General features: G+C 40.5%; 2 protein-coding genes across 3 annotated transcripts; both read right to left on the reverse strand.

Annotated features, from left to right (window-relative positions):
• Nucleotides 1-16: 16 nt before the first annotated feature.
• LOC107803170 (uncharacterized) lies at nucleotides 17-1,385 on the reverse strand. The gene has a single exon (XM_016626806.2). It carries the CDS (start codon nucleotides 1,244-1,246, stop codon nucleotides 155-157), a length of 1,092 nt encoding a protein of 363 aa, XP_016482292.1. The 5' UTR covers nucleotides 1,247-1,385; the 3' UTR covers nucleotides 17-154.
• Nucleotides 1,386-3,655: 2,270 nt separating this feature from the next.
• Nucleotides 3,656-27,874, reverse strand: LOC107832321 (uncharacterized). 2 transcript variants are annotated; one of them, XM_075229917.1, is made up of 10 exons: nucleotides 27,734-27,874; nucleotides 25,141-27,609; nucleotides 24,053-24,185; nucleotides 23,884-23,972; nucleotides 22,468-22,706; nucleotides 21,635-21,721; nucleotides 5,331-5,430; nucleotides 4,401-4,593; nucleotides 3,906-4,276; nucleotides 3,656-3,827 (listed from the first exon to the last, which is right to left on the reverse strand). In XM_075229917.1, exons 2-10 carry the CDS (start codon nucleotides 27,505-27,507, stop codon nucleotides 3,798-3,800), a joined length of 3,609 nt encoding a protein of 1,202 aa, XP_075086018.1. In that variant the 5' UTR covers nucleotides 27,508-27,609; nucleotides 27,734-27,874; the 3' UTR covers nucleotides 3,656-3,797. The 2 variants fall into 2 exon arrangements, 1 of the variants encoding a protein (XP_075086018.1); XR_012698846.1 differs by lacking the exons at nucleotides 3,656-3,827; nucleotides 3,906-4,276; nucleotides 4,401-4,593; nucleotides 5,331-5,430 and adding exons at nucleotides 19,238-19,648; nucleotides 19,885-21,153.
• Nucleotides 27,875-27,942: the final 68 nt, after the last annotated feature.

Here is a 27,942-nt window from a genome sequence, read left to right on the forward strand (position 1 = left end):
ATTTAAGGAAATGTTCTGCAACCTTGCAAATGAGGGAGTAATACATTTCTGACCTTGTTCTAGTAACTACATTGCTCTGTTTGCGAGCTTATAAGGCATCGATAAAACTTCCTTGTCACTTTTAATTTCATCCTACATAATGTACGATGACCACCTAAGCTGTCAGGCAGTGGAAGCCAGGTTTCTTGGTTTTCCTCTGCTTAATCTTCACCTTCACACTAATGCCGTTGTTAATAATGGACTGAAGAACAATCCCAAGTTTCCCCTCCAATTTCTCCCCTTTCCTTGGCGTATAAACTACATTATGAATATCATCAGCCAGTGCTCTTTGAGCCAGAACTTTCCCAACAGCAGCACAAGTAGCCCGATTCTTAGTCGATCCCAAGTCAAATTTCATGTCCTTGGAAATAGAGTGCGCCGCAGCAACAACCTTACTAGTAGCTCTGTGGATAATGCTAGCACGTACAGAACCTTTCGAGACATAAATATCCAAACAAAATGGCTCATGATAAGGAGCAGTAAGCTGATTAAAAGTTGGAACCCTTAACCTCTTTAATGTAGATGCTTCGAATTCATTTAGCTGAAAATCCTCAAATGGAGAGGCAGAGTTATAGCTCAGTTTCTCTTTCTTGTTTTGCTTCTTCTCATCTATACCCTTTAGACCTTGCTCGACCCTAGAAGCTGAAACTTTACTCGATTTTTCCTTCTCCTTTGGACCGTCATTTCCATTATTCTTGTTCTTATTCCTTCTATGGAATTCGAACTTATATTCGTCGTATTCCTTGGAATCTTTATCAAGCTTGTAAAACAAGTTCCCGCGTATCCTCATATCCTCAATCTCATCAAAATCATGACCGTCCTCGTTCAAAGACACATAACTAGTCGCCTCATCATCAATTTCAGTTTCAATGAAAAATGACTTTTTCTTGGATGCAACATTTGTGTTGTCTCGCCACGCCTCAGCTAAGCTAGAGGACACCCTCCAAGTCTCATTATCCACTAATTCAATCCTGCAATCATTTAAGGAATCCTTATTAATATCCTTATACAATGGTGAAAGATGAAAAACCCCACCACCGAAATTTGCAGCAGCGGAACGTGGTTTACTATCCTCGACGAAATTAAATTCATTTGCTTGACAAGCTCTTGTGGGTCTTGAGGAATACGAACATACTCTTAAAGGAAAATGGGAATTGAGTATACACGACAAGTTGATGAGTTGTCTTCTGAATACCATAAACGACATGGAAGAAACTCAATTAGCAACAGCTCCAGATTAGCATAAAAAGTGCTGAAATGAAAAGGATTGCTGATGAAAGTCAATGTCTTGGCTTCAACTTCTTTGAGACAATGTATCGAACAGTTGGTGGGGGATACCTACTGTGGTCTAGACTTATAAGAGCAGCGAACGGTCAGTAGCACAGATCACTGCCGATAGATTTCTCGCGGACCAAATATAAATGATTTTGGCCTAAAAGAAGAGGGGAGTGATGACGCAAAGTTGTGTTCTTGACCCGCAATAGCTTGATCCTAATTTGTTCTTAAGTTGTGTTGATTCTCTCCAAAACCATAACTAAGAAAGGGAAATATCTTTTTAAAAATGGGGAATTTTTTATTCTTCCTCCCACTTTTTTGCATTCTTCGCAAGAAATTACTCCCTATCAATTTATGTGACCTTGTATAACAAAATAAAGAGTTTAAGAAGAAAAAAAGAGAACTTTTTTGAAATTTGTAATCTGAAACATACTATAAACATTTTTGTATCATTGAGGGTAAAAATAATTGTTAAGCTAGTATTTTAAAAATATAGAAATGTGTTAGTTTTTTTTAAACAAACGAAAATTAAAAATGTGTCACATAAAACATATAAGAGGAAGTATTTCCTTTTAATTTTATAAATTCATGTTTAGAGGACGCTGGTAGATTTCGTAAAAAATACTTAGATATCATAGCCATTTTATTTAAGCAAAGTCGAAAGAAGTAAAGAATACTTGCATCCACATGTCTTTAAGAAAATGATTGATTGAGAGTGCTACTCTTATCTTGGATCTTTTTTCTCAACAATGCTTTTGTCATTTGATCCAGTAACGTTCCATTAAATAGAAACAAACAAATTAGAACATTGGTAACTCTCCGATAGAGTATGAGAACAGAAAGATCCATTAGATAAAGAACTATTGGCCGTTCTAAGCCATCTATGACAATTAATCAATAATTCAAAGTGCTTTTCGTTAGCTTGAAGATGAAAGGAGTTTTTGATTGGTCAGTGGAAAATAAGCTTGTTAATTGTGAATGAAATATTAAATTTTCAACATTCACACTCTTGAGCTAGCTACAGCAGTTTGGGTAATGAATACTTGACACTAATTTTCCTATTTCTCAAGACCATTACTACCATAGCCACAATCCCAACCTCCGCTTTGGTAGGTCGGTGCACCAGAAAAAGCCTTCCAAGAGAAATGAGAATTGAGCCTGATTTAGCGAAATTATCCTTTCAAATGATGGATTTCAAAGATCTCAAGGACCCTTGAAAACTGAATATTAGATACAAATATATCTACATATGTTCATTCAGAAAATGCATGAATACTATTTACCGATGAAGTCAGCAGTATTCTCAAAATGCGCCAAAGCTATCAAGTATAATGCACATCTTCTGATGACTAAAGATACTGTAAGGAATCATCTGTTTAGACGGCAAGGCAAGATACATTGGCACTGCTAAACACGTTCCAACAAAACAAATGCATGCATTTCCCATCAAGCCATAGCATACACCATTGTGTTAGCATTCATGTACTTTCCCCAGCTCCTATTTAGCGACCATATTCTCAAAATGGTAGAGGATCTTGTAAGGTACACCTAACCAGAAGCTACCACAGCCTTCCAACTTCCACCTACATCACATGGAAACGGCATGATTTAGACCACTTTGTCCAATAGCCTTGCTGAGTAATTCTTTTCCCGTCCTCCTCCAAACAGCCTTTTGCACAATTGAGCCAAAGCTCTGAAGGAAACATCAAGAATCAGTTCAACAGAAAACCAACCCAAATAGCTCCAAACATCAACGATGCCTGACTAGTTGACTGTAGATTCAGCTAGGGAAACAACGTCCTACTTCAAGTTGGCTGCTGATCGAGGTAATATCATGGCCAGGATCATAGTTCTCAAATTTTTCTTCAGCACCACGTTGTGCGGAAACATCAGCAGGACAAGGAACAGTGCAGCGTCTATCACATTCACTTCAATGATTATCGACCAAGATCAGAAGACTGAACAATCCTCACGACAAGAGAAACTTTACTTCTTAACCGTCATCAAGGGTTAAAGTCAGAGTCACACACTCGAGATCCAGAAGAGCCAAGTTGATCATTTGCATTATTCTATAAAACAGTATTTTGTAAAGGAGTTTCATTTGATGAATCAATTCCACCTTTATAAAATGAAACTTCAGCACTAATTCTATCATCACCTCCATCATGCAGAGGTATCCGAATTGCCCTCATTCATGGAAAATTTGCATCACTGACGCATTTAGAATCAGAAGCTTGTTTTGGAGCCACATGTAGCTCATTTACCACATCAGATCTCCTTGGTTGATTCAACACTAAGACTGTAAATCCTTGCAAATTGCATAGGGAGTCGAGGTAGATGCTAAACCATGTCTATTGCTGCTGATTTCTTCTCTAGCACTTTGGACAGCAGGGTCAAGAAAACAGCTATCTACGCAAACCACACAAATATCTTTCTGATTGTTATTAGTGGCAGAACTATCAGAAGCTTCTTCAATCTGTTTTCTACCGATGTGCTCCCGGAACAAACTTCAGCTAATGAAACAAAACAAGATTGTTACCAATGTGGTTGGGCATTTTCTTTCTAAACTTTTTGATTGATAGGCTCTATACCAGAGATGACAGCATATTTGCAGGACCTAGTGCAGCATCTTCAGTATCAGGGCTGCCGTTACTTGCGCCAGATGGAGAAGAGAGCATTAAATTTGTGGCTGATTCAGTAAAATTCTTCTCTACCTCCGTACTGGAGATTTGGATATCAGACTCGCAACAACCACCTTGTGCCCTAACCACAGTGCTAGCACTTAAATGAACAGCAGAAGCTGGAGAGCCAGAATCCATGGGACCAAACCTGTCATCATTTTTTCCCACTATGCTCACACATACGCCATCATGCAGATGTCGATCATGCCTGATAGATGATTCCTGATCAGCTTTTTCAACCAAAGCAGGTGACGGAGGATGACTATGTTGTAAATCACAAGCTGCAGAAAACGTCGTACAAGTCAAAGTTACAAACATTGATAGAAAAGATAAAATTCTTTAATCAAGAAGCGAAATGTTAAAGAAAAAAAAAGACGAAGCAGGGGCATATAATTATCCTATTACCCTCTTGCATGTCTTCCATCAGTATCTTCTTGCGTAACATGTCTGTCCCAGGAAATACTAACATATTGATGGATTTCATTTCTTGCTTGTTTGATTCCTCCAGTTCCTCAAATCCAAAAACCTTGGTCCAGGTATGCAGATGCTCAGATATTGCAGGAATGATTAACTTCTCAACTTTTAAAGTGGAGAGAACCTGGATAAAGGATGTAAAAACTATTGGTCTAATAATAAACGACATATAAAAGACATAGATGATAAAGATGATGAACATGCTGTTGGAATATTCTAAATGACTTCTGCACAGATGCACAGGACAATTAGAACAGGCATGGCATTAACATAAGCTTCGCAGCATTCGTAAAAGTTTAAGCCTTAAGAGGTCGGACAACATTAAATCTCATAGTGGGAAATGAAAACACGATGACAATGACCAAAGCAATATCATGTTTCTTGTGTCACAACAATATTACTGTTACTCAAATTAACAACATAACTGTTTCAGTAAACTAAATGATGTGCTTTTGGATAAATACTTGAAAGATTTTCTCATACATTTTCAAATATTAAAAAGATAAAAGTGAGACTGCTTTCTTCCTACAGCATTTTACTCCTCCCTAATTTCACATTCCTGGACATATTTCTTGCATACACAATGTCCCGCAATAAAGACAGGCTTTAATATATTTTGTGCCAATTTAGTAAAGACACATCAACTGTCATTTGCAACTTCTGAAGAGTGAAACACTCAGCCCTAAAAAGTAATTGGGACACTTCACCCTCCTATAAGTTCTTTTGTATGAACAACCAAAAAAGTTACAATAGCAGTCGCATGCATGTAAAGGAACATGGGATAGTTCGGCAGTGGATCTGATAATATGCATCAACTTAGAAGAAAAAATTAGAAGCACAAAGAAAGTATAAATCTCATACTGTCTCAATAGCAGACAACAGTCGACGGCACATCCCTTGCCGCCTATATATATTCCGGGTCCCAATGAATGGCATTTCCGCAAGTTGAGTTCCACGGATCCTAACAGACAACCATTGAAAACAGTATTTACTGATTGGTAAGGTGTGAATAAACACAGCACAAGCACAGATGACGCATAAGGAAAAGGAAAATTAAGAAATGTTTTAATGGCTTAGTAAATTCCTCTACATTTCTACATGAAAGGCTAAGTCGAGAATAGAAAGTTAATAACCGATATAAATTCTTTAAATTGTGCCCCTTAGATAGCTAGGAGTTTTACTTGTAAGAAACATACAATCATCTTCTAGATAAAATGGGAAGCCCGGTGCACTATGCTCCCGCTATGAGCATGCCAATATTATGCAAAATACAGATCTTTTGCATGCTTAAATGGAAGACAAAATTCTCATGCTACTCTCATGATCTAACACTTTGGTACTGTGAGAAGGCACGGGAGAAAATATGTTATTGATATTGGATGAACAATACAATACAAGAGGTCCTTATTTATAGCTATACTATACAAGGACATACTACTCCTCTACCAATGTGGGACAATACTACACTATATACATGCTGTAAAACTAACACTCCCCTCAAGCCGGTGCATACAAATCATATGTACCGACCGAGCTTGTTACATATATAACCAATACGAGGACCAGTGAGAGACTTGGTGAAAATATCTGCAAGTTGATCATTCGACCTCACAAACTTTGTAGCAATCTCTCCTGAAAGTATCTTTTCTCTGACGAAGAGACAATCAATCTCAATGTGTTTAGTTCTCTCATGGAACACCGGATTTGATGCAATATGAAGGGCAGCTTGATTATCGCACACAAGTTACATCCGGCTGATTTCACCAAATTTCAACTCCTTGAGCAATTGATTTGTAATGACCCAACCGGTCATTTTAACTTTTAGAACCCCGTTCCCTAAAATAAAACTTTCCGTAGGTGCTTGTAATGATTTATGACTTGCGGGGATTGTTGGTTCGGGATTTGGAAGTGTTTGAAGTGAAACCGGAACACTTGGCTCCTTAAGTTGGCCTTAAAGTGCTAAGTTTGACTTCGGTCAACATTTTGAGAAAACGACCCCGGAATAGAATTTTTATGATCCCAATAGCTCTGTATGGTGATTTTGGACTTAGGAGCGTGATCGGAATTTTATTTGGAAGTCCGTAGTGAAATTAGGCTTGAAATGGCTAAAATAGGAATTTAAAGTTTGAAAGTTTGACCGGGGGTTGACTTTTTGATATCGGAGTCGGAATCCAATTCCGAAAATTTTCATAGCTCCGTTATGTAATTTATGACTTGTGTGTAAAATTTGAAGTCAATCGGAGTTGATTTGATAGGTTCCGACATTGAACGTAGAAGTTGAAAACTCTTAGTTTCATTAAGCTTGAATTGGGGTATGATTCATGGTTTTAGCGTTGTTTGATGTGATTTAGAGGTTCGACTAAGTTCGTATGATATTTTAGGACTTGTTGGTATATTTGGTTGAGGTCCCGAGGGCCTCGGGTGAGTTTCGGATGGTTAACAGATAAACAATTTGAGTTAAAAAGCTGCTGCAATTTTTCCTCTTCTGTTGGACATTCTGGGCTGTGATCGAGCCCAGATATCGAGCCCAGGGTTGACGAGGTACATGCTCGATGCCCTGATCGAAGGCTTAAGCTCGATGCTATGATTGAGGCTATGATCGAAGGCCCAACCTCGATACCCTAATCGAGGCCATGACCGAGGTCCAGGCTCGAGCCTGTGATCGAAGGCAAGGCTCGAGGACATGATCGAAGGTATGGCTCGAGGGCTAGGATCGAGGCCCAAGCTCGATGCCCTGATCGAAGGTACACCTCGATGCCCTGATCGAAGGCACCTGTTCGATGCCGCGATCGAGGCCCAGTTCGAGGACCAGTTCCGAAGGCTGCTGGGCAGTTTTATAAAAAGAGGGCATTCGTCCCATTTGCCATTTTTGACGAACTTGAGCTAGAGTAGAGACGACTTTTGGCAGATTTTCAAGGGAAAAACATTGAAGTAAGTGATTCTAACTCGGATTTGGTCTACATATACAAGTATATCATCGTTTTCACAATCTAATTAGTGTTTTGAGATTGAAATTTGGAAAAAGTTTAGAAATCTCATAGAAACGAAATTTTGAGATTTCGGTATCGATTCGGAGTCGGATTCGAGTGAAACCGGTATGGTTGGACTCGTAATTGAATGGGTTGTCGGATTTCATAACTTTCGCCGGATTCCGAGATGTGGGCCCCGCGGCGAATTTTTAATTAATTTCGGATCTTTTCTTTAAAATGTAGTATTTCCTTATAGAATTTATTTCCTATAATTTTTAGTGATTGTATCGAATTATTTTGGCTAGATTCGATCCAGACAGAGTTGGATAATCGTGGAAAGGCAAAATTGTGGATTAAATTGGAGCAAGACGAGGTAAGTCTCTTGTCTAATCTTGTGAGGGGGAAATTACCTCATAGGTGATTAAAAATTAAATAATTGTTGCTAATTGTGGGGGGCTACGTACGCACGTGGTGACGAGAGTCCGTGCGTAGCTACTATTAATGCTAAAGTCCGGGTAGTTTAGGACTCAAAGCATGCCTTACTTGTGTAAATTGTATTCTTTGATTTATTTATATTAATTGATATCTATATGAATATATTGTGAATTGTTAGATAAAGATATTAAATGATGGAAATCTCATAGGCTTGATTGTCTGTTTAAATCAATTAATTGTTAAAAGAAATTGTTCTCCTCCCAAATTCATCTTATAATGAATATACTCTCCTTCCGGAGGCACATAAGAAAATATCCTCCTTTCTTGTGGAGCGGGCCGAACGCCTCGGCAGGATAGATGCATCTATGGATCGCGCCGCACGTCCCTCGGCAGTGTACACGACACTCTGGATCGGGCCGTACGTCCTCGGCAGAAATCGTGCTTAATAATAATAATAATTACACGATACTTTAATAATTTATTTCAGCTTGTAAAGCTAATTAGTAAATTGGAAACATCTTTGGAATTTAATGAATTATTATTCTTGCTTGTTAAGGAATTAATTGTTACTCCTGTAAATGAGATTTAATTGATAAATTGGAATTTATCTGAATTAAAGGAATTTAATTAATATATTGAAATTGATACATTTGAAGGAATTTGATTATTTCCGCTAATTAAATAAATTCTGTAAATCACATTGATTTAAATATCCTAGTTTTATTTCAATTGTTATTGACCTATATTGAGTGTCAAAGTTGGCCATCTCGTCTCTACCACTTTGAGATTAGGCTTGATACTTACTGGGTACACGTTGTTTACGTACTCATACTACACTTGCTGCACTTTTCGTGCAGGATCTGAGACAGGTACTAGTGGAGGACCTATCATCACATACCCACGTCATCCAGAGGCATAGTGGTGAGCTGCCTTTGAGCTGTCTTTCTGAGCCGTTCTGCAGCTACCAGTGTCTCTTCTGATATTTATATTCTGTCTATTTTATTTCAGACAGTATTTGGAGTTTTGTATAATCTACTAGATGCTCATTCACTTGTGACACCGGGTCTTGGCACACACATTGGTAGAAGTTGGTATTTTATTATTTTCTTGGAATAAAAGTTTAACCAATGTACGTATGACTTATTAGTTGGCTTGCCTAGCTGTAGTGTTGGGCGCCATCACGACCTACAGGTGAAATTGGGTCGTGACAACTTGGTATCAGAGCACTAGGTTCACGTAGGTCTCACAAGTTATGAGCAGACCTAATAGAATCTTGCGGATCGGTACGGAGACGTCTGTACTTATCTTCGAGAGGCTATATGGTGTTAGGAAACTACCTTTCTTCATATTCTATCGTGCAATTGATGTAGCACTAAATATCCTTCTCTTATTCTCTCACAGATGGTGAGAACACGCTCTAATGAGATTCCATACCAGGGAAGAGCTACTCCTCCAGTTGCTAGAGGCCAAGGCAGAGGCCGAGGGAGGGCTCCAGCCCGTGGTAGAGGGCGAGGACGTCCCAGGACTATTCCGGTTATGCCGCCAGTGGATCCAGCAGAGAATCCCATTATTGAGGAGCAGGGTGAGGTGCCTGTGGCAGAGCCAGCTCCGGTGGACTTCACATCTGCATCGGGATTTCAGGATGTCATGGGTCTATGCTGCGATTCATGGACAATATGACTCAGGCCGGTTTATTTCCGGCAGACCCAACCACATCTCAGGCGGGCGGGGGAGCACAGACCCCTACCGGCGCAGGCTCATGGACAGGCAGCTGCTGTATATCAGACCCATGGTGCATTACCCGTGGGTGGAGTCCAGCCAGTGGCAGCAGCTACACCTGAGCCCAGGCCGGCTGTAGCCGCCGATCCTCAGAAACTATTGGACAGATGGACTAGACTACATCCTCCTGTCTTCGGGGGTGAGCGACATGAGGATCCACAGGATTTCATTGATCGTTGCAAGGATAGACTGTACAACATGAGGATATTGGAATCCCATGGAGTTGATTTCGCTACTTTTCAGCTAGAGGGTAGAGCCCGTAGATGGTGACAGTCTTATGCTCTTGGCAGACCAGCAGATTCTCCTCCCATGACTTGGGACGGGTTCACCCGCATCTTCTTGGACAGGTATATTCCACCCTCCCAGAGGGAAGAGTTGCGGTTTCAGTTTGAGCAGCTCCAGCAGGGTCAGATGCCAGTGACCGATTATGAGGCGAGGTTTTCTGAATTATCTCGCCATGCACTAATGATACTCCCTACTGAGGCGGAGAGAGTGCGAAGGTTTGTAGCCGGTTTACATACTGGTATTCAGGCCACTATGGCTCGAGAGGTTGAGATGGGTACCTCTTATGAGCGAGTTGTGGAGATAGCCCGGAGGATTGAGGGTGTACGTCAGCGGAGCCGAGAGCAGATTATGAGAGATAAGCGGTTCAGGTACTCTGGAGAGTTCAGAGGTGCTCTGTCCGGGGGCAGAGGTCAATTCGTGAGGGGACAGTCCAGCAGACCCCCATATCCAGCACCACCACCTCCTCGAGGTGCTCCAGTGCGACCTTATCTCAGTGCTATCCCAGAGAGTTCTTACCGCCCACCAGCTATTCAGGGTCCTCCCAGTGGGTATTCAGGTCCCCAGGGCCAGACACTTAGTCAGCAGCCCATCGCACCGAAGAGTTGTTACGAGTGCGGGGATCCCAGTCACATGCAGAGGTTTTGCCCCAGGCTTCGAGGTAGACCAGTACAGCAGGGTCAGCAGCCTATGCTTACCGGACCAGTTGCTCCACCAGTAGTCTGACCACCCAGAGGTGGAGGACAGGTGGGTAGGGGCCGTCCTAGAGGTGGAGGTCAGCCAGGCGAAGGCCAGACAGTTGGCATTCCAGCTCGGTTCTATGCTTTTCCGGCTAGACCAGATGCAGAGGCCTCAGATGCTGTGATTACAGGTATTATTTCTGTTTGTGGCAAAGATGCCTCAGTATTATTTGATCCAGGATCTACGTATTCATATGTGTAATCTCTATTTGCTCCATTCCTGGGTGTTTCTCGTGAGTCCTTGAGTACTCCTGTATATGTGTCCACTCCTGTGGGAGATTCTGTTGTTGTGAACCGGATCTACCGGTCCTGTATTATTACATTCTGTGGTTATGAAACTAGAGCAGATCTCCTATTGCTTGAGATGACCGATTTTGAAATTATTCTGGGCATGGACTGGTTATCTCCATATCATGCTATTCTAGATTGTCATGCCAAGACTGTTACCTTGGCTATTCCAGCATTGCCTAAGTTGGAGTGGAAGGGTTCCCCTGTTAGTTCATTTAATCGAGTTATTTCTTTTATAAAGGCTCAACACATGGTTGAGAAGGATTGTTTGGCTTATCTAGCCTATGTTCGGGATACTACTGCAGAGACTCCGGCTATTGATTCAGTGCCTGTAGTTCGGGAGTTCCCCGATGTATTTCCGTCAGATCTTCCAGGTATGCCACCTGATCGTGATATTGATTTCTGTATTGACTTGGCTTCAGATACCCAGCCTATATTTATCCCACCGTATCGCATGGCTCCAAAAGAATTGAAAGAACAGCTTGAAGAGTTACTAGCCAAAGGGTTTGTCAGACCGAGTGTATCGCCTTGGGGTGCACCAGTATTGTTTGTGAAAAAAAGGATGGAACAATGCGGATGTGTATTGATTATCGCCAATTGAACAAAGTCACTATTAAGAACAAGTACCCGTTGCCGCGTATTGATGATCTATTTGACCAGTTGCAGGGTGCTAGGGTATTCTCTAAGATCGACTTGAGGTCGGGGTACCATCAGTTGAAGATTCGGGATTCGGATGTTCCGAAGACTGCTTTCCGTACTAGATATGGTCATTATGAGTTTCTGGTAATGTCTTTTGGTTTAACTAATGCACCGGCAGCATTTATGGATCTGATGAACAGGGTATTCAGGCCATATATTGACTCATTTGTCATTGTCTTCATTGATGACATTTTGATCTACTCACGTAGTAAGGAGGAGCATGAGCAGCATATGAGAGTAGTGCTTCAGACATTGCGGGAACAAAAGTTATATGCCAAGTTCTCTAAATGTGAGTTTTGGCTAGAGTCTGTAGCATTTTTGGGACATATCGTATCAGGCGAAGGTATTAAAGTTGATCCCAAAAAGATTGAGGCAGTTCAGAATTGGCATCGTCCCACTTCGGCGACGGAGATCAGGAGTTTTCTGAGTTTGGCAGGTTATTATCGTCGGTTCGTAAAAGGTTTTTCATCTATTGCAGCACCTTTGACCAAATTAACCCAGAAGGGTGCTCCATTCCGATGGTCCGATGATTGTGAGGTGAGCTTTCAGAAGCTCAAGACATCATTGACTACAGCACCAGTGTAAGTGTTGCCTTCCGGTTCGGGGATGTACACAGTGTATTGTGACGCTTCGCCCGTTGGCTTGGGTTGTGTATTGATGCAGGAAGGGCAAGTTATTGCATATGCTTCACGTCAGCTGAAGCCCCATGAAAAGAATTATCCGGTACATGATTTGGAGTTAGCTGCGATTGTTCACGCTCTTAAGATTTGGAGTTATTATCTTTATGGGGTGTCTTGTGAAGTTTACACTGATCATCGCAGTTTGCAGCATTTGTTTAAGCAGAGGAATCTAAATTTGAGACAGCATAGATGGCTGGAGTTACTAAAAGATTATGATATTACTATCCTGTATCATCCGGGCAAAGCAAATGTGGTTGCAGATGCCTTGAGCAGAAAGGCGGAGAGTATGGGTAGTTTGGCTTTCATATCAGCAGAGGAAAGGCCATTAGCCTCAGATATTCAATCCTTGGCTAACAGACTTGTGAGGCTGGATATTTCAGAGCCCAGCCGAGTTCTTGCATGTGTTGTGGCCCGGTCTTCACTATTTGAACAGATCAAGGCTCGCCAGTATGATGACCCACACCTGGTGGTTCTTCGTGAAACGGTACTACGAGGTGATGCCAAGGAAGTTACTATTAGAGCGGATGGTGTTCTGCGACTCCAGAATCGTCTATGTGTTCCTAATGTGGATGGACCGAGGAAAAAGAACCTAAAAGAGGCACACAGTTCTCGATATTCTATTCATCCAGGTGCTACGAAGATGTATCGTGACTTGAGGCAGCATTATTGGTGGCGACGAATGAAAAAGAACATAGTTGAGTATGTAGCTCAGTGTCTAAATTGCCAACAAGTTAAATATGAGCACCAGAGGCCAGGTGGCCTGCTTCAGCAGATGATCATACCAGAGTGGAAATGGGAACGAATTACTATGGATTTTGTAGTTGGGTTGCCGCGGACCTTGAGGAAGTTTGATGCAGTTTGGGTGATTGTTGACAGGTTGACCAAGTCGGCACATTTTATTCCTGTTGTGACTACGTATACTTCAGAGAGGTTGGCCCAAATTTATATTCAGGAGATAGTTCGGTTGCACGGTGTGCCAATTTCCATCATATCAGATAGAGGCCCTCAGTTTACTTCACATTTCTGGAGAGCAGTACAGAGTGAGTTGGGGACCCGTGTAGAACTCAGCACAGCCTTTCATCCGCAGATCGATGGACAGTCAGAGAGGACAATTCAGATTTTGGAGGATATGCTCAGGGCATGTGTGATTGACTTTGGAGGTCAGTGGGATCGTTTCCTGCCTTTGGCCGAGTTTGCTTATAATAACAGTTACCAATCCAGCATCGAGATGGCTCCATTTGAGGCTTTATATGGTCGGCGATGTCGTTCACCTATCGGATGGTTTGAGCCAGGTGAGGCTAAGTTATATGGTACTGATTTGGTAAGGGATGCCTTAGAAAAGGTAAAGTTGATTCAGGAGCGACTTCGTACAGCACAGTCCAGACAAAAGAGTTACGCGGATCAGAAAGCGCGTGATATATCATTTATGGTAGGTGAAAAAGTTCTCTTGAAGGTTTCGCCGATGAAGGGGATTATGAGATTCGGGAAGAAGGGCAAATTGAGCCCAAGGTTTATAGGCCCATTTGAGGTGTTGAAAATAGTTGGGGAGGTTGCTTATAAGCTTGCATTGCCTCCCAGCCTATCGGGAGTTCATCCGGTTTTTCACGTATCTATGCTCCGGAAGTATCATGCCAACCTATCACATGTGTTAGACTTCAGCACAGTTCAGCTAGATAATAGCTTGGGTTATGAAGAGGAGCTAATTACTATTGTTGATAAACAGGTTCGCCAATTGAGGTCCAAGAGGATTTCTGCAATAAAAGTCCAGTGGAGGGGCCAACCAGTCGAGGAAGCGACTTAGGAGGCCGAGGAAGACATGCGGAGCAGATATCCCCACTTATTCAGCACTCCAGGTACAATTCTAAACCCGTTCGAGGACGAACGTTTGTTTAAGAGGTGGAGAACGTAATGACCCAACCGGTCATTTTAACTTTTAGAACCCCGTTCCCTAAAATAAAACTTTCCGTAGGTGCTTGTAATGATTTATGACTTGCGGGGATGGTTGGTTCGGGATTTGGAAGTGTTTGAGGTGAAACCGGAACACTCGGTTCCTTAAGTTGGCTTTAAAGTGCTAAGTTTGACTTCGGTCAACATTTTGAGAAAACGACCCCGGAATAGAATTTTTATGATCCCAACAGCTCCGTATGGTGATTTTGGACTTAGGAGCGTGATCGGAATTTTATTTGGAAGTCCGTAGTGAAATTAGGCTTGAAATGGCTAAAATAGGAATTTAAAGTTTGAAAGTTTGACCGGGGGTTGACTTTTTGATATCGGAGTCAGAATTCAATTCCGAAAATTTTCATAGCTCCGTTATGTAATTTATGACTTGTGTGTAAAATTTGAAGTCAATCGGAGTTGATTTGATAGGTTCCGACATTGAACGTAGAAGTTGAAAACTCTTAGTTTCATTAAGCTTGAATTGGGGTATGATTCATGGTTTTAGCGTTGTTTGATGTGATTTAGAGGTTCGACTAAGTTCGTATGATATTTTAGGACTTGTTGGTATATTTGGTTGAGGTCCCGAGGGCCTCGGGTGAGTTTCGGATGGTTAACAGATCAAAAATTTGAGTTAAAAAGCTGCTGCAATTTTTCCTCTTCTGTTGGACATTCTGGGCTGTGATCGAGCCCAGATATCGAGCCCAGGGTTGACGAGGTACATGCTCGATGCCCTGATCGAATGCTCAAGCTCGATGCTATGATTGAGGCTATGATCGAAGGCCCAACCACGATACCCTGATCGAGGCCATGACCGAGGTCCAGGCTCGAGCCTATGATCGAAGGCAAGGCTCGAGGACATGATCGAAGGTATGGCTCGAGGGCTAGGATCGAGGCCCAAGCTCGATGCCCTGATCGAAGGTACACCTCGATGCCCTGATCGAAGGCACCTGTTCGATGCCGCGATCGAGGCCCAGTTCGAGGACCAGTTCCGAAGGCTGCTGGGCAGTTTTATAAAAAGAGAGCATTCGTCCCATTTGCCATTTTTGACGAACTTGAACTTGAGTAGAGACGACTTTTTGCAGATTTTCAAGGGAAAAACATTGAAGTGATTCTAACTCGGATTTGGTCTACATATACAAGTATATCATCGTTTTCACAATCTAATTAGTGTTTTGAGATTGAAATTTGGAAAAAGTTTAGAAATCTCATAGAAACGAAATTTTGAGATTTCGGTATCGATTCGGAGTCGGATTCGAGTGAAACTGGTATGGTTGGACTCGTAATTGAATGGGTTGTGGGATTTCATAACTTTCGCCGGATTCCGAGATGTGGGCCCCGCGGGCGAATTTTTAATTAATTTCGGATCTTTTCTTTAAAATGTAGTATTTCCTTATAGAATTTATTTCCTATAATTTTTAGTGATTGTATCGAATTATTTTGGCTAGATTCGAGCCACACAGAGTTGGATAATCGTGGAAAGGCAAAATTGTGGATTAAATTGGAGCAAGACGAGGTAAGTCTCTTGTCTAATCTTGTGAGGGGGAAATTACCTCATAGGTGATTAAAAATTAAATAATTGTTGCTAATTGTGAGGGGCTACGTACGCACGTGGTGACGAGTGTCCGTGCGTAGCTACTATTAATGCTAAAGTCCGGATAGTTTAGGACTCAAAGCATGCCTTACTTGTGTAAATTGTATTCTTTGATTTATTTATATTAATTGATATCTATATGAATATATTGTGAATTGTTAGATAAAGATATTAAATGATGGAAATCTCATAGGCTTGATTGTCTGTTTAAATCAATTAATTGTTAAAAGAAATTGTTCTCCTCCCAAATTCATTTTATAATGAATATACTCTCCTTCCGGAGGCACATAAGAAAATATTCTCCTTTCTTGTGGAGCGGGCCGAACGCCTCGGCAGGATAGATGCATCTATGGATCGCGCCGCACGTCCCTCGGCAGTATACACGACACTCTGGATCGGGCCGTACGTCCTCGGCAGAAATCGTGCTTAATAATAATAATAATTACACGATGCTTTAATAATTTATTCCAGCTTGTAAAGCTAATTAGTAAATTGGAAACATCTTTGGAATTTAATGAATTATTATTCTTGCTTGTTAAGGAATTAATTGTTACTCCTGTAAATGAGATTTAATTGATAAATTGAAATTTATCTGAATTAAAGGAATTTAATTAATATATTGAAATTGATACATTTGAAGGAATTTGATTATTTCCGCTGATTAAATAAATTCTGTAAATCACATTGATTTAAATATCCTAGTTTTATTTCAATTGTTATTGACCTATATTGAGTGTCAAAGTCGGTCATCTCGTCTCTACCACTTTGAGATTAGGCTTGATACTTACTGGGTACACGTTGTTTACGTACTCATACTACACTTGCTGCACTTTTCGTGCAGGATCTGAGACAGGTACTAGTGGAGGACCTATCATCACATACCCACGTCATCCAGAGGCATAGTGGTGAGCTGCCTTTCTAAGCCGTTCTGCAGCTACCAGTGTCTCTTCTGATATTTATATTCTGTCTATTTTATTTCAGACAGTATTTGGAGTTTTGTATAATCTACTAGATGCTCATTCACTTGTGACACCGGGTCTTGGCACACACATTGATAGAAGTTGGTATTTTATTATTTTCTTGGAATAAAAGTTTAATCAATGTATGCTTAATTTATTAGTTGGCTTGCCTAGCTGTAGTGTTGGGCGCCATCACGACCTACAAGTGAAATTGGGTCGTGACATGTTTGGTCCAGACTAGCTCACATGTTGCCATAGCCATTGCTCGATATTCTGCTTCTGCACTAGACCGAGCAACTACATTTTGTTTCTTGCTCTTCCAGGACACCAAATTTCCTCCTACTAAAACACAATATCCAGACGTAGAACGTCTATCAGAAGGTGATCCTGCCCAATCAGCATCTGAGTATCCAATGATCTGCTCATGACCTCGATCCTCAAAGAGTAACCCTTTGCCTGGAGCCGATTTTATATATCGAATAATGCGGACAACTGCATCCCAATGACTATCACAGGGAGAATTCATAAACTGACTTACAACACTCACAGGATAAGAAATGTCGGGTCTAGTCACTGTTAGATAATTTAATTTTCCAACCAGCCGCCTATAGCTTGCAGGATCGCTAAGCGGCTCCCCCTGTCCTGGCATAAGTTTAGAATTCGGATCCATCGGAGTGTCAACAGGTCTGCAACCTATCATCCCCGTCTCCTCAAGAATGTCTAAAGCATATTTTCTTTGAGAAATAACAATACCTGAGCTAGACTGGGCAACCTCAATACCTAGAAAGTACATCAATCTGCCTAGATCCTTAGTTTGGAAGTGCTGGAAGAGATGCTGCTTCAGATTGGTAATACCATCCTGATCATTGCCAGTAATAACAATGTCATCAACATAGACTACCAGATAAATACAGAGACTTGAAGCAGAGTGCCGATAAAACACAGAGTGATCAGCTTCACTACGAGTCATACCAAGCTCCTGGATAACCGTGCTGAACTTACCAAACCAGGCTCGAGGAGACTGCTTTAGACCATAAAGTGACTGACGCAAGCGACATACAAGGCCACGAGACTCCCCCTGAGCAACAAAACCAGGTGGTTGCTCCATATAAACCTCATCCTCAAGATCACCGTGACGAAAGATATTTTTAATGTCCAACTGATAGAGGGGCCAATGACGAACCGCAGCCATGGATAGAAAAAGGCGGACTGAAGCCATTTTAGCCACGTGAGAGAAGGTATCACTGTAATCGAGCCCAAATATCTGAGTATATCCTTTGGCAACAAGACGGGCCTTAAGTCGATCAATTTGTCCATTAGGACCAACTTTGACTGCATAAACCCAACGACAACCAACAGTAGATTTACTTGAGGGAAGAGGAACAAGCTCTCAAGTACCACTTGTATGTAAAGCAGACATCTCGCCACTCACAGCCTGTCGCCATCCTGGATGAGACAACGTTTCACCTGTAGACTTAGGGATAGAAATTGAAGATAAAGAAGATATAAAAGCATAATGGAGAGATGACAGACGATGATAGCTCAAACCGACATAATGAGGATTAGGGTTAAGTGTGGTCCGTATACCTTTCCGAAGTGCAATCAGTGTACTAGGAGCAGGGTCCGCAGCAGGAGCAAGGTCAGGTGCAGGACGAGAACCAGTTGGGCCTGATGGAGGACGCAAACGACGATGATAAGTCAAGAGTGGTGTTCCTGTGGTTGGGGAACAATACTAGACTCCTCAACGGTTGGTATAGATGAAACCTCTGTGGTCGAAGGTGGAGGAGGAGCTATAGTAAACTCCTCAAAGGTCGGTATAGGTAAGACCTCAGATATATCATGGTGGTCAGCAGAAGTAAAGAAAGGTTTAGACTCAAAAAATGTGACGTCAGCTGACATAAGGTACCTGCGAAGATCTGGAGAATAACAACGATATCCCTTCTGAACACGGGAATAACCAAGGAAGACACAATTGAGAGCACGAGGAGCTAACTTATCTTTCCCAGGGGCTAAGTTATGAATAAAACACATGCTCCCAAAAACACGAGGTGGAAGAGAGTATAAGGGTGATTGGGAAACAATACTTAATGCGGAATCTGATTCTTGATGGGAGATGAAGGCATCCGATTAATCAAATAACAAGCTGTGAGAACTGCATCGCCCCAAAAACGCAACGAAACACGAAATTCAATTAGAAGTGTGCGAGCAGTCTCAATAAGGTGCCTATTCTTTCTCTCAGCAACCCCATTTTGCTGAGGGGTATAAGGACAAGATGTCTGATGAATAATTCCTTGAAAAATCATAAACTGCTGAAATTGAGAAGATAAATATTCTAAGGCATTATCACTGCGAAAAATGCGAATAGAAACACCAAATTGGTTTTTGATTTCAGCACAGAAACTCTGGAATATAGAAAATAACTCAGAACGATCTTTCATTAAGAAAAACCAAGTACATCTTGAATAATCATCAATGAAACTAACAAAATAACGAAATCCCAAGGATGAACTGACTCTACTAGGACCCCATATATCAGAATGAACTAAGGAGAAGACAGACTCTGCATGACTCTCAACACTACGCGAAAAGGAGGCTCGGGTATGTTTCCCAAGTTGACACGACTCACAATCTAATGTAGACAAACTAGATAAACTAGGCACCATCTTCTGAAGTTTGGATAAACTCGAATGTCCTAAACGTCTGTGGATTAGATCTGGAGGATCTGTAACTAGACATATTGTGGAAGGACTGAGTGAGTTAAGGTAGTAAAGGCCTTCTGATTCACGTCCTGTACCAATTGTCTGTCCCGTACTGCGGTCCTGCATAATAGAAGAATCATCAATAAAATATATACCACAATGGAGGGCACGAGTCAAACGACTAACAGATGCAAGACTAAAAGGACAGCCAGGGACATAAAGAACGGAATCTAGGGTGATAGAAGACAAGGGATTAGCTTGTCCAACTCCTTTTGCCTTAGTTTGACATCCATTGGCTAAAGTAACAGTGGGAAGAGACTGTGAATATACAATATTTGACAAAAGTGATATATTACCAGAGATGTGATCAGAAGCGCCTGAGTCCATGACCCATGGGCCAAGAGTGCTAGACTGGGAAACAAAAGCAAAAGAATTACCAGTAACAGAAGTATCAGTCTGAGCAACTGAGGCTACTTGTGGAGATGTCTACTTACTTGCTCGATACTAAAGGAGCTCATTATATTCTTCTTTAGATAAAGAAAATCCCTGGTTACCAGGAGTCTCGGTCTGAGCAATGTAAGCATTTTTGGGTGGTCGACCATGTAAGGAATAGCACATTTCACGAGTGTGTCCAAGTTTGTGACAATAAGAACACTTGGGTCTAGATCTTCCAAAACGACCTCCTCCTCGTCTATGCTCCATAGTTTGAGATGCCCGAACATCCATTGTCTGGGATGCAAGAACAGAGGAATCAAGTATCTGTGATGAGATCACTGGTGGACTTGGTGCTGCAGCAAGGCGGAGTAATCGAGAGAATAATTCATCAACTGTCGGGACAGTCGGACTAGCCAAAATCTGGTCGCGTACTGAATCAAGATCATTAGGAAGTCCAGCGAGGGTAAGAACGAGAAACATCTTATGTCGCTGCTCTTGTTGTTTTTCCACACTAGCAAAAACTGGCATCAACTTCTCAAATTCCTCCATGACTGTCTGTACTTGACCCAAGTAAGTAGACATATCTAATTCCTGCTTCTTTAAGTTTGTCATCCGCGATATCACATCATAGAAGCGAGATATGTCATTAGTGTATAAGGTGCGTGCCTTTGTCCAAACCAAATAACATGTCTGGAATGGACGAAACAAGGGCATCAACTTGGAATCAATAGATCGCCACAAGATGTTACATAACTGAGCATCGAATTTTGCCCAAAGTGCTATTGCCTTTTCATCTCCATCGCTATACTGTTTGATTAGATGATCTTGAACACCTTGACCTCTACACCACAACTCGACAGATGAAGCCCAAGCTAAGTAGTTTGAACCTCCCATTAAAGGTTCCGAAGTAATAATAGCACTAGAGCTTCCAGAACTCATGTTTCTAGACCCAAAAGCATCAAATCCCAAAGACATTGTTGCAAATTATTACCAAATAAGAGAAAGAATCAACTGTCGGAGCTTTTCACTGGGGTTTGGTCGCCGGACAGTGACGACTCTTGTGGTAGTGTTGGATTTTGCACAACACTGACAGAGATGAAGCAGATAGAAAACAGCCTTACAAAAGTACTGATTTCTCTTTCCCGGAATTGCTGGAATTTATGCACAGCGATAAGTCTCTCACAATTGCTCTGATACCATGTGAGAAGGCACGGAAGAAAATATGTTATTGATATTGGATGAACAATACAAATACAAGAGGTCCTTATTTATAGCTATACTATACAAGGACATACTACTCCTCTACCAATGTGGGACAATACTACACTATATACATGCTGTAAAACTAACACTCCCCCTCAAGCCCTACGGCCAGTAAATTTGGAGAACTAGCCACACCTAAATAAGATGATATAGATTCAGCCCGACTCTGGAACAGGATGGCCTGCCGAATATAAGTTCACAGTTTAATAAGTGCACATCTCAAAAGAACAATGCAATTTTATTAGAGATCATAAATCCTTTATGCAAGGAACACCACTGCATCTTCAAGAAATCTAAGATGATTCAGTTACAAAACAACACACAATAATGTCTAGTGCTCAACTTCTTCATATCTGAAAAACAAACTTGCACTGTAACATATGAACAAATTTGAGCAATCCAGCCTACCTTATAGATGCAACCGATATTATCTCGTCACCCCTTTCCAGAAGTGCAGTGTAGAAGCCACGGAAATTCAGCCGACTTAAATTTGAGCTTCAGAGGAAAGAGAAACATTTCAGATAACTACTCAGTAATGAAAACCAAATGCAAAACGAAGGAAAGAAGAAAAGGACAGTAGGAGGGAAAAGATAAATGATTTATTGTAAAGACAGATTATTAGAGGAGGATTAATGTGTTTCGAGGGTGTGTACAGGGGCAAGATGACATATGGATAGAATGCATTGTGTTGTCCATGAAGTTAAGGAGAAATAAAAGGAACAAGGAAAGAGAAATAAAGAATAGAAAAAATAACTCTAAAATGACATAACTCTCTTCTATATTCCTCTGAGCATCAACCTAGATGAAAAGATGTTAAATTATTAAAAGTGCACTGTCTCCCTTCACAATCAAAATGCTCTGTACTGCTTCGTCCTAGCAGTCGGCCAGACAAACTTAGGAGCACAATCGAAAAAAGGAGTAATCTGTCTCGTAAAGATGAAACTCATTATCTGGAGACCTCGACGAAAAACTACAAAAGCGAATTTCTATAACAAAAAGTTATGCTTTAACTTTTGAAAAACATACACAATGTATATACAGAGTTATATATGTTGCTTTCATGGACCCAATGGAGAAACTGCAACAATAGCTGAAAATAAAATGTGAAGATCATATGCCCAAACCAAATTGGCCAAATCAAATCAGCAGCCAGCTCTTCTTAGGTGAAACAAATAATGAGTACCCATAGATTTTAGATCAGCCAAATTCAAAACCCTTCACAAATTCTAAAAGCTGCATACCCAGTGTTGTAGAGAACATTATGAATAATATTTATCCCACTTCTCCTGTCAACAAAGGGCAAGAAACATTCATCAATAACAGCCACTGCAACAGCTAGCTTAGAATTGCACTCCACCCGTTGAGGAAAGGGGCAACGAGAAATATCTGAGTCCAAATCTGTTCGTTGAATCAGGGACCATGAGAATCCTGCTTCAAGTTCATGTTTGACACCAAGAATATTCTGTAAATGGTCATACAGCTGCATAATCAGAGAAGACAAATAAATCAAGTCATAAACACAAATCCCATGGGAGATCGCAACTCTGATAAGAGGCAGACAAAAAAAGCATATATATAGAATACAGTCTTTCACCATAACTAAAGAAAACGTCTCTCAGATCCAGTGAAAAAGTTTGCAAGAATTTAACTTAAGCTGTAAATCCCTCTATAAAAATTTGATTATACTACTTCGATTCAATAGCCAATTGACTCATTTTTTTGGAAAAGGATCAAAGAGATATATTTGTTTTTCTGAGAATAAATTCAGATGTTCAGAAATTACACGAAAACACTACTTGTTGAAACTTTTAGATTGATGAATATACTTATAACCATAAGACAGACATCATTTTTTTTCTCGAGTTCCGAAATAAGACAACCATTTTAAGACAGCGGGAGTATCAGATGTTAGATAGCATTAGAAATTTTGGGAACACAAAACTATCAAGGAAATATCATACTTCTCAGATCACCATGAGAAAATGATATTACATTGTCCACCAAATCGAAAGGTTCAAAGATCAAGCACGTGCAGGATGTCTTAGAAACCGGCAAGAAATCAAAATACAAGAAGTCAGGAGGGTGAACTTATTAAACTCCTACTGCTCACATTCAATTGATAATTGCAAAGAGCTCCATTTTAAACATTTTTAATCTTGCAGCAACAAGTCAATTATGTCAATCACCAAAAACTCTATAGACTCCACAAGAAAGCATCTTCTAAACATTTTACGACCTTCACTTCCTTCTTTTTCTCTTGAATTTCTTCCTAAGCTTTCAATTCCTAGAATTCATTAATGTGCACTAATCATTGGCGAACTGAAAGATGCCAAAGATCATCACGCTACACACTCCAGCAGGCATTCAAGGAGGAGCAGAGAAGATTTGGCCTTTCAAAGCAAATCCTCTAACAAGTACAAGAAAATATCTTTCTACCATCTCCGCTCAACGGTTTTGGACCTGTGAATGATCATGAAAACAGTGCGTAGGAGCTTATGCTGAGTCCTCCTTGGAATTAAAAGTAGAACATAATTTAAAACTGGAGATACTAATTGTGATTCTGAAATAGTTTCCACTATTTGATACCTATACTTCATGATATAATATGCTATACACCACACAAGGAAAAGAATTCACAACCAGGATAAGAGAAATACCTCCTGACATTTCTGCCCACAAAATAATTCAGATGGATTATTGGATATAGCAGATAAAGCATCCGTCTCCAAACTGCATGATTTGTGATCTGCAAAGGGAAATCTAAGAATCCAGCTCCAATGTAGAAGAGTTAATGTCACAAAAACTTCCAAAAAAAGCACACTTTACATTTTTTCTCACAGAGGCTACAAGAAAGAATTTCGTTGACAGTTCTCTCACTATCCTCCTCAGGAAATTTACAAGCAGCCCCACAAAATTTGCAAGTGCAATTTGGACAATGCCAATGGCCTGGAGGAAGCATCTGCACCAAGAGGAAGCATGTAAATGCCCAGCTGCTTAAAAATCAGAAACTTCCTTTATAGGTTCAATTTGGCAAGCATGATAATAAAGATTAAGCAAAACTAGCTCATCCATCATCAGATTCACGTACATGATATAAGTAAATTACTAAAAGCATGTATGTTCAAATAAAAAACTCCATGTTTTGGGCTCGTCAATAAGTCTGGATAGAGATGGAACTTCCCTAAGAGGCCAAAGTGGAACTTCCCTAAGAAACTGACATCCTAATAATTTCTTTCACAAGAAATTAACATCCTAAAAGTACTGTTCATTCTCATGGTAATTGTAATGCATTTTTGTCTTTCCATACTGTGGTTGACACAAATGAATAATTTTAAACAGTTTTTTAGATCGAGGGAAGGGGATAGGATTAATCTGTCAAACAGTTCATTGATCAGTTTAACTGAAAAGTTTTGGTCAGAGGATAGTCAGCTGACAGAGCTAACACTGAAGATCATGATTCATGGGTCAGGAGAATTGCCTAGAGTTAGTTTTATCGTTGATTGCCTTTTGTAACTTGGCTCCTTTCTTTAACTATTTTTTTTTTTTGGGATAAGGTAAAGATAACCCGGCTCCTTTCCAGTTTCTATTGCGTTCCTTAAGGAGTCCATGCGGGGTGGAAGAGGCAGGCTCAAATTTAATGGTTAACTATACATGGACAATGAAGACAATACATTGCTAAGATAGATAGTGCAACCAGAAACGTGCAAATCTGCTCCAAAGAAATATAGAAGGGCATGATGCAAGTCTTCAATAAATCCGTTCCCTTGCTTCTCTATATTTCTTTGGAGCAGATTGGCACTTTTAAGGTTGCACTATCCATCATGCATCAAAGGAAAACTATGACAGTATGGAGTAACAGTGATAGATATAAAATAGCAGTGAGATAAAGAGAGAATATTCTGATTGATACATACTTGTATGCCCAGACAGCTCTGATGAAAAGTTGATGGACAACCATCACAACAGATTAGGTCCCCACCATCACCACAGATACCACAAGCATCATCTTCGGGATCATCACCATCAATGCCTATACTGTAGAAATCCCGGCGATCAGATTCTTTTTGCCGATTCCACGTGTCAATTAAGCACTCTAGTAAGGAACCTCCGGACTCTAGAACTATGTTTTGAAATGGTTGATGCCGTTTACTTCCAGCATGGAGCTCAAATTTTGAAACTGGAAGGATTTTACTACAGCAACCACAGTGGACACCATCTTGTGTGATCCAACCTTCAAGTTTTACTCTAGTCCTTCTACGGTTCACATATTGAACCTTCTGTCTCAACTTCAATGTCCCGGAGTCAATCAACCAGGACAATAAGGTTCTTTTTCCAGTACATGGAACATAGCCATCACTATCTGTATTTCCCCTCTTGTCCGAACGACGGACCAGCAATGTACATCGCCCAATTAATTTACTTTTTCTTCCATGTATTGAATTAGAAGCAACTCCACCAGATGATTTTGCAACTGTATCCTGTTTAAGTCTCCTTACCTTCAAATTGTCACTTGAATTATCCCCACTCTCCCGGTCTATTGCATGTAATTTGCCTTGCAGCAACTTATCTTTTTTCTTTATATAGCTACTGAGCCTCTCCTCATGCTGAAGAGTGTCTGTGTCCAACGCAGACTCCCTCACAGAAGTCTTTTTACGATCTTCTCTCTTGCCATCATCTTTTCTCTTCTTTTTCATTTCTTTCTCAATCTTTTTCCGTGTTTGCCTGGTAAGTTTATTAATTAAATCATCTGATATTGGAGCAAATGAACAAGAGCTGCCATCAGGTTTACTTTTACCTGAATCTACCTCAGATCGTTTTTGAAATGCCTCATAGGCCTTAATTATTGACCAATAGGATGTTCCACTAGGATTAGTGTACACTGCATCCAGATAGTCTCTATTCTTTCTTGGTCTATAATCAATGGTCCATCCAGCTTCAAGGAGCATTCCCCTTATTCGCTCTCGCAACTGCTGCTTCTCAGTGCTCCCACCTCGTTTCACTTTTCCGTCTTTGCTTTTAGCGGGAATAACATCTTCAGATGCTAAGGACCTACTTTCTTCCTTTAGCACCCCCATTGCTGAGCTAGCAGGCACTGAACTAGGCGGTGCCAACTTAAGTGACGTATCAGTCTCATCTTTTTCAGAGGCTACTGAACGGATGATTTTACCCAACAAAGGTTTTTCCAGTTTCAGCTCATTTTTCTCTGTTTTAATAGACAAAGGTTGCTTTTCCGGGTGTTTAGAACCCGAGTAAAAGGACGGATGGACTAGTAAATTCCTCTTGACAACATCTGCCGACTGAGAACCTTTTCTATTTTCTATTTCCACAGGATCATAATCCTTGTGCATTAAGTCAATCTTCTTCTTCTTATTCAACATAACCTTTAATACCCCATTTTTCCCTTGCAATCTGATTGCTTCATGAGTGGCTTCTCTGGTCAACGAAATGGGCATACGCACTTCACCCTCTAACAAATCATACCTTCTCATAAAGCCATTGTCATCGCCCTTCATCCTACTACCTGAAAAACTACTTGAACTATCCATACATGAAAGCTTCCTCTTCTCAACCATCACACTCCCAGACCCACTCCCGAACTCTCTACAACTCCCTCTTCTTTCAATCATGTTCGATCTGACATCACTGTACCCATTCAATTGCCTTTTCACATCACATTCTTCGTACTTGTTTAAATCAAGCAAATCCGCATTCCTACCAAATTCTCCATCTCTAACACAACTTTTTCCATAAACAACAGAACCATTACGGAGTTTTTGACCATTTTTTCTCCGAATTGACTCTGATATCTCATCACCATACCCATCCAATTGCCTTTTCACATCACATTCTTCGTACTCGTTTAAATCAAGCAAAGCCGCATTCCTACCAAATTCTCCATCTCTAACACAACTTTTTCCATAAACAACAGAACCATTACGAAATTTTTGACCAGTTTTTCTCCGAATTGACTCCGATATCTCATCACTATACCCATTCAATTGCCTTTTCACATCACATTCTTCGTACTCATTAAGATCAAGCAAATTCACATTCCTACCAAATTCTCCATCTCTAACACCACTTTTTCCATAACCATTACTAAAAAATTGACCATTTTTCCTCCGAATTGACTCCGATAACTCATCATTCGACACGTGATCAGTCATGACAAACCTTGGCCTCTTCTTCACCATTTTGTCATCTTTCTTTTTAATAATTAAACAACCAGAAGAGCTTTTTTTCTTCAATACACCCCCTCCTGATCTCACACTATCCTCCATTTTAAACTAAATCTCACAATTACGACACAAAGTCACATTTAAACATTACCTAAATACTTCATAACTCCAAATTATACCTTCAGTTATTCAACGTTAGTAGATCTGAAGCATAACAAAAAAAATCCCAACTTTAGATACAAAGCGGCAGAAAATTTTCAATTTGGCGATTAATATATTCAGAATTGAGTGAATTGAACGAGAGAGAAAAAAAATCAGCGATCATTACCTGGCCGGAAAGTTTCGGCGATTTGTCAATTTCACCGGAAAAGTGATGAAATTGATCGATATAATTTTTTCCCGGCGAAAAAATCGAACCAGCAAATAGAAAAGGAGAAAAATTTTGGTTTGGTTTTCACTTTCTGGGTTTGGTTGTATATATGAACAAAAAAACACTTGCTGTTTTTTCCAAGTGTATTAGTAAAAAACAAAAAGTAT

The sequence above is a fragment of the Nicotiana tabacum genome, chromosome 14 (genome assembly GCF_000715075.1).
Source record: "Nicotiana tabacum cultivar K326 chromosome 14, ASM71507v2, whole genome shotgun sequence".
NCBI lineage: Eukaryota > Viridiplantae > Streptophyta > Magnoliopsida > Solanales > Solanaceae > Nicotiana > Nicotiana tabacum.